Genomic DNA, 12,665 nt, shown 5'->3' with positions numbered 1-12,665 from the left:
ACAGTTCCCCAACTACTCTGTTCTTAGAAAGTGTATTTTTTTTCCCCCATGGAGGAAAGACACTTCTACAATCCAAGGTATATTTTAAATCTCAAACTCTAAAGCCATAAATTAGCATCTTACCTTTGTTGTCCTTCTCAAGCTTCGTAAAATGTTCCTTCTCCTTGGATCTTCTCCATCTGCACTTTCATACGGAATAACAGCATTATCCCCCTTATATCCTTGGGATGTCTGGTCGTCTTCTTTCTTCCTAATGGGCCCCAACTCATCATCGCTTCCTACACTGAAACTGGTTCTGTAACTGGCAAATCTCCCAAGTCTTGCACATCTTGTCCGATACAACACAGGTTTACTAACAATAGACACCTTTCGACCACGTTCCAGAGAGCTTGTGTCCATTTCACTGTCTGAACCATTACCACTGCCATTAGACTGAGTTTTGTTAATATTACGAATGGTGATGATTTTGCCTTGGGTGCTGTCATGAGGCACAGAGTATATATTTTCCTCCTCACTCCTTGGTTTGACCACAGCATCCATAGGTTCTGCATAATCAGAAGGGTCAAAACTATCCGTAGGCAGCCAACTACTAGATGACATAGACTTCCTCTGTCCATCTCTATGCCCTTGTTCCAAATAAGACAGATCCCCCTTTGTAATGTCAAAGTGTACAGGGGGCTTTGGTTTCACTGGAGGAGGTACTTTGTTGTTCAGCTTGCTTTCAAAAGTGCTCATAACAGAAAAGACAGACAGACCATCATTCCCCTCCAGCAGTTCCATTGAAAGTTTAGAATGATCTTTGGGCAAAGTGGGCATGGATGTGTCCTCTCTAAATGGGCTGTACGATGGTGGCTCAGTGTCTTCTTCTGAATCCTGAAGGTTTGAATTACAATGAGGTGAGCCAGCCCGAGGTGAATTAAACACTTCTTCCGTCGTGCTGCATGCTTCAGCAGCATTATCATACATATGAGTGGCTTCAATTATATTTTTTTTCTCCACCACATCTTTAAAGAATGAGTGAAAGATCTCAAGTTTGTGTTGAGGTGGGCTACAGGGTATTGTCGTAAACTTTCCATCAATTTCTTGGGCAATCTCCTGTCCCTCAGTCAGCTGTTCTCGACTTAAGTCATTGTCTAGAATGTCTATTGAGCCATCTGTGAGTGCCACAATTTGAATGGGGATAATATCCTGCACTTCACAAAGAAAGGCACGTAACATAGCCAAGGATGCCTTACGTTTTGCTGAAAAAACCACAATGTACCCATGGACTAACCGGCTTTTCCTAATGCTGAATGAGGAATGGTATGAAAGGATGGACAGTTCTATCCGTCTTTTGTGTGGTCCTATTGGTAGTTCAAGTAGAACTGAGTTACTGCTGCCGCACTGGGAAGGTCTGCAGGTTTGGGACTGAAGGATAGGTAGAAGGATGTCATCTGCATTAAAAGGATCTCCACACAACAAACACATAACAATTCGAAGGTCAACATCTGCTAAATCTTTGATGCTAGATGTAGAACTTACAAGATTTAAGTTACGCTTCGAGTCCAGTAATCCTTTCAAAACTTGACTGATTTGCTTTTCATTAATGTTACGTCCATATCCAATTCCAGCAGAAGCGGGGTCAAGAAAGACACATTGTAGTTTACTGGCAATCTGTTGACCTTGTTGTATTAAGCTATGCAGCGTTTCTCCACTGGTATCCCCTCTCTTGTTAACCAGTATTAGTGTCAGAGGAAGATGAACCAAGTGATTGTCCCTTCTGCCAAGGGTGGACTCTCTACTCTTTTCAATGCTTTCTACAACGTAAGATAGAGATTCCTTTGAATTATAAAGGCAGAGACAACCGTGTGGCTGAAATGTTGGTGTCTGAAAAGAATTAACAGGAAGTCGGACATTACCCTCAATTGGTCTCAAGGAAAGTTCATACATTTTACCATCTATCACATACTTGTCATCATTTGTACACAGAGCTCGAATCTCATTTGCCAGTTCACGTGCAAGGCCATCTTTGCCAAGAATAACTAGATTGATCCTATCTATATTGGAATCAGAAAGAAAGTTTTTCTGATTGCGCTCAGATTGTCTTATAAACCTGGAACTGATCAAGTGCTCGATTTTAGAGTCTACACAAAATGGGCAGCTAGGACAAGTCTCCTTAGTTGGGTGATACACAAAATGTATGTGCTTCAAAATAAGGGCGTCTCGCTCAGCTTGCAGCTTTTGTAAAGCTTTAAATCTTTGCTCTTCGCCTAAAACCTCTTGAATGACACCCATTTTCTCTTTGCTAGGTTTAGCATCAAGCTCCAGCTCATAAAACAATTCTGAATATTCCAGAAGCAGTTCCTGAAACTCCTCCTTTGCCTTTTCTATAATCTGTTTTTGGTGTTTGCAGTAGATATCCACATAGACAGCTTCCTCCAGCCATACGTAAAATTCCTCATTCATAATAAAACTACGAGCCTCTTCCCATGGTTTTCCAGGTGTTATGAAAGGGGAAGTCTCCAGATTTTCTTTGAAAGCCCTTCTCATTTCTGCTCTTTTCTTCTCATTTCTCAGCTTTTCTAAGTGAGCTTCATAAAGTTGCTCTGCAGGGAGAGTCTCCATCAGGTCAAAAGGAATGCATTCATTTTCCATGTTGTCTATATGGCTAGTAGCATCCCAAGGGGTCTCATCAAGAACAACAAACCATTTTAAGAAATCTGGCTTAGTCTCCAATAACTTCTCTACTTTTATGCAGCTCAGCTGATCTATTTCATCCAGATTAGGAATAAGAGCATCAAATGCTAGAGGAAGAGCAGCAAGATACATCTTTCTTCTGCGCTCTATATGCTCCTGCTTGAGGCGATGGATATGTTGTAGGAACAGCTTCTTGGCTTTCTGTGTTCCTTCCAAATACACGTAGTCCAGATATTCTGGAGAGGACTGCATCTTTCGGCTGACATTTGACCATGTTTCATTATGGTTTTTGACAATGCGGCTAACCAACCATTCATATTTATCTTTTGAAGCAGCTATCTGTTGGCTCTGCTGTTTCAAAGCTTCAAAGTAGGGGATAATTTTAGTCTTCCCCCTACTTTTATCAATTAGCTGCACTAAAGTGCTGAAAGCCAGGTCAACATTCACATTGGATCTAGCAGATGTCTCCACAACCTGGAGGTTCTTTTTGCTTAAGGCAAAAGTATGTGCATCTCTAATGTACCGCTCCACTCCTTCATCACACTTCGTCAGGACCACCACAATGGGCTTTTTTGTTTTTGTTAGTTGATTGTAAAGATTTGAAATAAACTTAAGTTGATCATCAAAGTTCCTGTTCATACCTCTACTAACATCGATGCAGAGAAGAAAACCATCAATCAGTAGCTTTCCATCTGGCATTTGTTTTTGTTCAAAGTCCTGTTCCAGCCCTAGCTGATCAGTGCAAAAGTACATGAGCTTTTCAGCTGATGCAAGTTTGGTTGCAGCTGCCCTTTTGATATAGGGCTGCAGGGCCGTGCTACGATGTGGCTGAAAAGTCTGGTCATCAATAAATTCAGTCTGTTCCACAATATGCATTTTACAGTCCACGCAATCCTCCAGGGGACGCACAACTTCCCCCCAGTACAGAAAGTGATCATTATTGACAACCCTTCCTCCAAAGTCACTGGTGCTGAGAACTGAAGTGTGGTCCAAATGAAAGTCATCTGCACTAGGCCGCACAAACCGATTGCAGAGGCAAGACTTCCCAATGCCACACTGCCCCTTCTCCTTCTCCGTCCCGGACAATCCCACCACATTAATGTTGTAGGTGGGAATGCGAACATCTTGCTTTCTTGCCATCATCATCATCCACACATCCTGCCACAGTCAACTGCTTCCGAGAGGATTAGTATTTCCAGTACACTGTGCAATTTCAAAGCTTGCTGGAGGAGGGGTGACAGTTATCAATCCAGGCGGCCTGCCAGGGCAATGAAGTTTGCTGTTCCCATACCGTATGCACCAGCAGCAGCTCAGTTCTCACTGAGTCTCATAACTGGGTAGCCTGCATTTCCCCCTAGGAAAAAGAAAAAGAATAATCAGTATTACAGTTCTGAAATTATAGTACGAATAAAACTGAACTCAAGAAAGACTCTGTCAGTACAGTTTAGTACATTGCATTTAATCACAAACACAAATGGCAACTAGTAGCAAATTGTTCCTTAAAATATTTTATCAGTGCAGTGTCTCAATCTTATAATTCTGATTTTCACATTTGTCATCTCCCAGAAATCCCACTGCTTAGCTGTATATGTTTGGTCACCCAAACAAATGGGAATACTAGGCCTGGAGAGGTACTCTGACCATGCTACCACCTCAACCACGGTTTTGTAATCAGTTAGAAGGAGATCACCTCAGCCACTTACAAGTTACAGTTCAGTTTGTGTCCAGGCAGCAGTTTTTCTTTCATCACATTTATGTTTGTGTATCTGCACCTGCCATGCGCCTAAATCAAGTCTGTAACAGTGCACTAGACGGTTCTCCTTCTGGTCTCAACTGGGATTTGAGTGCCTGGAGAACATGCACAAAGATAAGCATAAGAGGCAACCACACCCACTGGCAGGAGGGAAGACCACCCAAACCAGGTACACAGACACAGGTGAGAGTCCTGCTCCCAGTTCAAAATGCTGTGCCAGACTGATTGCAGGATAACATGTGACAGCCTAGGCCTCTGGCAAGGACAGAACATTTAACTTCCATGGTTACTAACCGTGTGCTATCCTAGCCACGATGGACACCATTTACTCAGGCATCATTATAACTGCCATCTCTTGTGGTGTGTGGGCACAAACCACAAATCAGCCATGTCGCTAAAGGTTACAAACTCAATTAAAAGTTGTAGTTTGCACAGGTCCTTAGGGTGAGGGCTGGAGAAGGGAGCAACCCACCCTAGAAAGCCTGGGAGAAAATACTCCACAGGAAAAATGAGTCAGCCTGACAGAGACTTGAAAGGAAGAAACAAGAGTCAGTTCTGGAGACAGGAGAAAGCACATCCACCCCCAAAGGAAGGGGGGAGGTGAGGAAAGGAAAGGAGACAAAATGCTGCATATGTATTCCTGTTTAACATATTGAAAATAATTCCTAGAGCAGCAGAACGTAAAGTCTTCTGTTTGCCTTCCAGCTAAGATCAAGTATGGTACTAGTTTAATATCTGATATGTCTTCTACCAGGAGGATTATCTCCTGCACTTGCAGGGGAACAGACTCAATCTAATAGGATCATAGTAGTTCAGAGAGTGAAAAGATCTAAGTAAACCCCATAAAAAGGAATATAATTTCCATATACTTAACCATATATACTAAACCTTATATACTAAAATAAGGAAGTCCTCTTAAACTAACACCTAATGAAGGAATGGTTCCAATTATACTATTTGTCAATATGGTGATATGTTTAAATAGCAGAAGTGGGGGAGGGGAGTTACTTAAAAAGAACATTTCAGAATGATGTTGATGTGGTAAGCTTTTTAAAATGAGACAGAAAAATTAACTGGTATACTGGTAACACTGTTGGTCTTCGTTGTAACTGTGTCTGTTGCTAAGCATTGAATATGCAGCTAGTATAAAATATTTTCTTTGCTTTGATGTCTGGATAATGCAGTTTTACAAGTTCTTCAGTTGGCCTGAATTACAAATAGACAAAGGTTGCTGTAAATCTGAAATTGGTATCATACATCTGAGTTTGAGAAGGCAATCTTAACTCAATCTTAAACACATTCAACTTCTTTAATAAGTGGTTAAAATTAGCTGAGTCACCAGGCTATATTATCTGAAAGCCACAAAAGCAATGAAAGTACACCATGGTAGTCAGGTACCCTCAGAGTCCAAATCTGGAGATTTTCTCCTTAGTATCTTTAGCTCCTCAAAGACCAGACATGGTTGAGGGATGAAGATCTCTATATTTATAGGTACAATACTTCACTCTTAAAGATGAGAGGTGAAAGGGTATAATAGGAATATTGTGTGATGTAAGCTATTCTGCTGAGCTGCTGTTCTGTCCTATTTTTTTTATTATTATTTTGAACAGCTACTCTTAACATTAAATTTAAAGAACTACTGATACCTCCTGGAAAGCTCAGCATATTAATGGCTCAGAAAAATTTTGCTTGAATGTTATTTTCAGGGGGGAAGGGGCCTAGCCTCTCATTTATTAATGAGAAAATGTGCATGTAAAGAGCCTCTCTAGATGCTTAGCTGCTACACCTGCTTATTTCCCAATCCTTGCCAATCTTCTGACATTTCCACCAATTAATATCTCTGAAAATGTCATCTTCAGGTAGGGAACAAATCTGTCTCAGTCAGTTACCTAACAAAGATCCCAAGTTATGCCAGATTACCTAAAAGTGTGTTTTAACCTGTGTGAATCAGGGGCGCGGGGGGGAGGTGGGGCATTTGCCCCGGGCCCTGGGCCCCGCGAACCCTGGCCAAGAATCCCTTCCCTGGCTAGAGGCACCTTTTTAATTTTTACTCACCCGGTGGCGGTCTGGGTCTTTAGCAACAGGCCCTTCGCTTGCTCCGGGTCTTTGCCGGCACTTCGGTGGTGGGTCCTTCAGTGCTGCCAAAGACACGGAGCGAGTGAAGGACCCACCACCAATGCCGAAGCCTCGGAGCGCCGCCAGGTGAGTACAAGCTTTTTTTTTTTTTTTTTTATGTCCACTCCCCCACTTTCCCCCAGGCCTCATGAATACTCTGAGCGGCTCTGGTGTGAACATATTCTGTTTAAAACTGCTTCGGCTTACACTTGTGAATTCACCAATGCAAGGAAGATCAACATAAGAGAGCATCCACACAGGGAGAACTAAATCAGTTTAAAAACACATTTTTAGATAAACTGGTGCACCTTCGTATTTAGCCCAGGCCCCAGGTTCAAGAGAAAAGGGAAATCTAGAAAATACAGAATAAGCAAACAGATTTGTTTCTGATCAGAATGCTTCCAGTAAGTTTAAGTCTTTATCTGGGCATCCCAGTGGTTTCCCTGTCCCTGCCCAGATGCCCTAACTTTGGGGGCAGGGGGAAATATGAAATGTTAAAGTTACTGCTGAAATCTAGGAAATGTCAGTCCAATACCGTTCAAATCACTCAGGACAAGGAGTGCTACAAAAGTTTGTCCAACATTAACAGTCACATTGCATTTTCCAGATACCTTCTGGTATAAATTAGGTCAAACAATAATACACCGGGCTAAGATTTTCAAGAGTGACCACTGATTTCAGGTACCTCTTATAGGACCTGATATTCAAAGTGCTGAGCATCCACTCTCTGAAAAATCAGGTCCCGTTACAGCATCAAGTTGGGCACTCAAAAACTGAGGCACTCAAAGTCACAAGTCACTTTTGAAAAACCTTCATTTGAAGCTACACATTATTGCCCAAATTTGTATTTTTATATTATACATGCATTTGGTAGCCAAAAAGGTAACTTTTTAAAATTGTTACAACATATGTAACTCCCTCCTGGGAACAGCGGATATGATCTTTAAAATCCTGGTTACATTGATTGAAGAAACATATAGCCAATTTTGTGCTTGCTCACCTCAAAGTGAATGTGGGTGTAAGCCAGAGGAAGAATTTAGCAAAGAGGCAGGTCAGACAGGCAAATCAAATAATACTGAACAGTAAAATTTTACAATGACAACTAGGTTGTGGAGCCTTTGCTCTCAATAACAGCCCCAAGTTAGATGTGTCAGTCACTAAATCCACCCAACACTGTAAGTGCAGATAAACAACAAGTATATACTCGTTCATAACAGGGCCACCCAGAGGATTCAGGGGGGCCTGGGGTCTTCGGCAGTCCGCTGCAGGTCTTTGGGGCACTTCTGTGATGGGTCCCGGAGTAAAGGACCCGCCGCCGAACTGTCGCCAAAGACCTGGAGCAGAGGGAGCCCTCGCCGCCAAACCGCCGAAGATGGTGCGGAAGGAGCCCTCACCGTCAAACTGACGCTCAACACCCAGAGCGGAAGCAGCTCCGGGTCTTTGGCAGCAGGTCCTTTACTCGCTCCGGGTGTGTTCAGCGGCACTGAAAGACCTGCTGCCGAAGACCCGCCGAAAACTCTTGGGGGGGCCCGTGCACCTAAAAATTAATATTTAGAAAAGTCTATGTCATGAGACTCTTAGCAGAAAGGCATTCCATCAGTTTCCTGGACCCAAGTTTTGGTACAGGCACATTTCAAGTTTTTTGAGAGGACAAAGTACTTGCCAATCTTGAGAGTTCAACTGAATGCTCCCACACTGTACTAGCAGGACTGGATTCTGTATTCCTACATCCTAAATGAAGTTATATAGGATAGTGTAATTATGCAAAACTAATATAAAAATATCCTAACAGTTCTTTTTAAAACTGATCACAAATTAACCCAATTTAAGAGGTGTTTTTGGAAACAGGAATGACAATTTGTATGCCAGCTGTAATGTGCATAATTACATGCTTAGGAAATCAGAGTTTATAAAGGAAACTTGAGCATGGCACTAAAGGAAGCCATTACACTGATGCTGAACATATTGTAGGTATATCAGTGTGGAAGGATTTCCTCACAGAGCTGTAAATTTTCTCACTGCATCACAGTGGCTCAAGTGTATAAAGTCTCTGAAATGGGTCATTTGTATCTTAGGAAAGACTGATTTAAGCATTTAACCATCTGGATTGGAAATGCTTAATCTCACACAACAGATGGGCTATTCTTAGGCAAAGGGCGTGCATGCAGCCTACATGCCACACATGCTATGCAGCACCCCCTCACTGACCACCCTTCCCCACAAAAACTCCCTGTGGTACCCTCTTACAGGCCTGTGCAGAAGTCCACTTCCTTACCACTGCACAAAAGAATGTGAGCAACAAAACTAGGTTTCAGAACTGTATGTGAGGATCGATTACAGAAATAATTTGGCTAAGTGCCATGTTTTAAATCTGAAATGAATAAAGGGAGGAATGTACTGAGTCTTAATCAACAGCAAAAAGGGCAACTGTGAGCGCTCCTTCATCATTTATCCTGAACCAACTCAGTTCTTAATATAGCAAATCCAACTCCACTGATACAGCAAACGTGACCCAATCTCCACGCATTTGGATTCCCTGCTAACAGATGCAGAAACCAGAACAGGCTTCCACTCTTTATCTTGGTCTTGCCCTATAGTAAGGGGCTAATGTTTCACTGAGAAATCTCAATTTTAGGCATTCAGACATTTAGCGGCTGGTCATAAAATTAACATTTCCAAAAGCAAGACGTTCTGAGAGTGAAAGCAAATTCCAATGGTGACTTCTTAAGTACTTCCTTAAATGTAATACTGCTGCTTTTACAAAAATAAACAGTTGGAGGATAAACACTTCTTACACTGGCAAAAAGTTCTGATACCAAAGAGTACTTTCAAATAGGCAAACAAGTCACAAATGGTGTTTCCAAATAAAATATTATTCTAATTTTAAAAAAAAGATAAGGGCTTACAAATCATAAGATAGACACTATCACAATGAAGGTCAAAAAAACTGCAAATACCTCTGCCATTCTCTTCCCCTACCCCAAAACCAGATCCGCTTCATATTCTTTGAAAATTAGATTTTTAATACACTGAAGATGAAAAAATGGGATTTCACAAGCGCAGCTGCATAAAAGTTGATTTTAAAAGGTTCAAGAATGACGGCAACATTCTTTCTAGCCACCTATAGCATTGTTTAGCTAGCATTCACAATATTATATGTTACTCTCCGAGGGATGTGAAGTCAATGCAAACCCTATTTAAGATCTCAGATCATTAACATACACATGTAGCCTTACAATTGTAAATATATAACATTTAAAAACAAACAAACCCTTTTTACTTTTACTTGCCCCAAATCTGCTTTCAAAGGTCTCTCTGTAGCAAAAACTGACATCATGACTAACACCTCAAACAGACCAAGATGCTGTGTCTATTACCCCAAGCTAGAGATATCAGCAAGAGAACCCAGAATACAAGTCTTGACACATCAGGAGATGATTTTCAAATACATTGTTTTAAATAGATTTATAACTTGTGTTGATACATGTATTTTAGTTTGTGGTCTAAAATCTAGAGTGCTTTTAAAGATAAATACAAAATCCTTATCACCTCACTCTGAAGAGGACATATATTGATGCTTACAGCACAGCCTGATAAAGTGAATCTTTTTCATGGTGGATTTGATTTTAAATCATAATTTAAATCACTTGTTAGGAAGACTCTATTTAACCATGGATTTCTACATAAAAGTGCATTCTTGTTGGTTGTTAAAACCTTAATATATATTCTTCACAACTCAGAGATACATGTAGTTTCGGTTTTAGAAGGTGCACACACTACATTTTTGAAGGGATTTATTTTGAAAACTTTTCAGATTAGTTTTATAGCTATATCGGTAAATGAATGATTGTTTGGTTATTTTATTTACCAAAGGTAACTGAAGCAGATATTTATGAAGTCACTGGGAGGTGAACCATCTCCAATTCAACCAGTTAATCATTAATATTTGGAGGATTTTCTTGCCATGCTGTATTAGGAGGAGATCACCACCAGACAGATATTTAAACTCTTTTATTTAACTAAAACAACAACATTATGTATTCTGGATTTTTTTCTTCAACAGCAAACATAATATTTTAACAAAACAAGCATACGAATTTTTTAATTTAGTTAAACGTTCAAGTTTTTTAAAGTCAGGCTTGCTTTTGTTAAAATTATTTTTTACTAAAATAATTTTAAAAAATCATTTAAATCAACTATGAGAAACTTAAAATACTGGCTTCTGCAGATAACTCAATCATCCTCACCTTCATTTTCCTGTTTGCTGATAATCTGGAAAAGAAAAACAAACTTTCCTGATTTTTCAGGTCCCAAAAGATTTCTCAATTTGGAATGAACTAGTCCAAAGGAAGAAAATATTCTTTCTACACTGGCAGAAGAAGCTACTGATGTTAAAAGTGAGATTATCATCACTTCAACAGTCTCTGAATCCAAAACTTTTCTTAAACATTACATGGATGTATTGTCTCATACTACAGAACAGGGGTTGGCAACCTTTCAGAAGTGGTGTGCCAAGTCTTCATTTATTCACTTTAATTTAAGGTTCGTGTGCTGGTAATACATTTTAATGTTATTCAGAAGGTCTCTCTCTATAAGTCTATATTTTATATAACTAAACTATTGTTGTATTGTAAAATAAACAAGGTTTTCAAAATGTTTAAGAAGCTCCATTCCAACTTAAATTAAAATGTTGATCCACTGCTGGTCTGGGGTTCTGTTCACCTAGGTCGGCGGCGGGCTAAGCAAGGCCTGCGGCCAAGACCCCAGACCGGCAGTGGGCTGAGCCACTCAGCCCACTGCTGCTCAGAGGTTCCATCCACCGGCTCCTGCCAGCCGGGATCCCGGTTGCCAGACCTGCTCAGCCCATTGCCAGTCTGGGGTCCCGGCCCTGCCCACATACAGTGGGTACCCACCCTCTCCCTGATTCTGGCCCATTCTCTTCCTCTCTCTGCACTGAGCTGAGGGTGGGAGTGCACTGAGCACAGGGCTGGGAGTGAAGGATCTGGCCAGGAGCTAGAATGAGGGAGGGGGCTCAGGGTTGAGGCAGGAGGTTTGGGTGTGGGGCACTTACCTGGGCAGCTCCCATTTGGTGCGAGGCGTGCAGGTGGGAATGTGTGTGGGGAGGGGGGGTGCAGGAGCTCCCGTTTGGTGCTCAGGGTGGGGGGGGGGGGTGATGGGGGGGTGCAGGAGTCAGGATGTGGGGGTGCAGGGGGTGTGGGGTGGGCTGAGTATGTAGGGGGGTGCAAGAGTCAGGGAAGAGGGCTGGGGGCATGTGAGGGGGGGTCAGGGTAGAGGGGTGGGAGGGGATATGCCTCTATTCCACCATCCCCCCCTTCCCCAAAGCCCTGCCCCCGATTCTTCTCTGCCTCTGCTGGGAGCAGCAAGCACACTGACTCTGCTCCTTCCCGACTCCCTCTCTTCAAGGGCCATCAGCTGATCAGCCGGGAGGGAGGGAGGAAGGAACGGAGAAGGGGCAGGGATCCAGCAAACTATGGGAAGAGGCAGGACCAAGCTTCTGCCCCCTGCCCCCGTGGGGGGGAGGAACAGAGAAGAGTGGGCCGGGCCAGGCAGGATTTTTAATGGCACGCTGCTGCCTGCCTGCACACGTGCCATAGGTTGCCAACCCCTGCTACAGAATTAGAATTTATAATCCCTATTCTATGAGGAGATATCTTTGAGCTACAATGTATCTTAATTAAAACCACCTTCAGATATGCTTTTTGAGGAAAAAACTTATCAAAAAATCCAATTTAAATTAAAAAACTGATTTTTTTTTAAATCACTGATTTTTATCCATCCTGATCTTTTTCCATTTTCAAGTGATACTATCTCCTCTAGTAAAGAGAAGGGTGGGGGTGAGGGCAGGTTTCTATTTCCCCTTCTCCCTTCCCCAGGACCTCAGCTAAAGGGCAGGCAGTAAGTGGCCAGAGAACAACTTTCATTTTCTGACATAAAAACTAAGTTGGAAGCTAGTCATTACTCCCTATTTTGTTTTGATTTATACAAGAAAGCAAGTTATGGGTAGCATTTAGGCCACAAAATGTTCCTAATGAGGAACAGGAGTCAGGAGAAGGAACTCAAATAGTTCAGTTCAGTGAATTTTAAGAGAAAAAAAAAAAAA

At 41.8% G+C, this 12,665-nt stretch overlaps 1 protein-coding gene across 2 annotated transcripts in view; it reads right to left on the bottom strand.

The window, feature by feature from the left end:
- Positions 1–12,665, bottom strand: part of ARHGAP35 (Rho GTPase activating protein 35) — a 103,774-nt gene that overhangs the window by 67,308 nt on the left and 23,801 nt on the right. For both annotated transcript variants that reach the window (XR_007770266.1, XM_050928387.1), the window contains exon 2: positions 124–4,030. Coding sequence is in view for 1 of the 2 variants with exons in the window: in XM_050928387.1 (XP_050784344.1) it covers positions 124–3,825 (3,702 nt within the window). In the remaining variant the exon portion in view is untranslated. The remainder of the gene's footprint in view (positions 1–123; positions 4,031–12,665) is intronic.

The sequence above is a fragment of the Gopherus flavomarginatus genome, chromosome 18 (assembly GCF_025201925.1).
Source record: "Gopherus flavomarginatus isolate rGopFla2 chromosome 18, rGopFla2.mat.asm, whole genome shotgun sequence".
Lineage (NCBI taxonomy): Eukaryota > Metazoa > Chordata > Testudines > Testudinidae > Gopherus > Gopherus flavomarginatus.
Note: the sequence above shows the minus strand (reverse complement) of the source record. Positions and strands in the feature narration are given on the sequence as shown.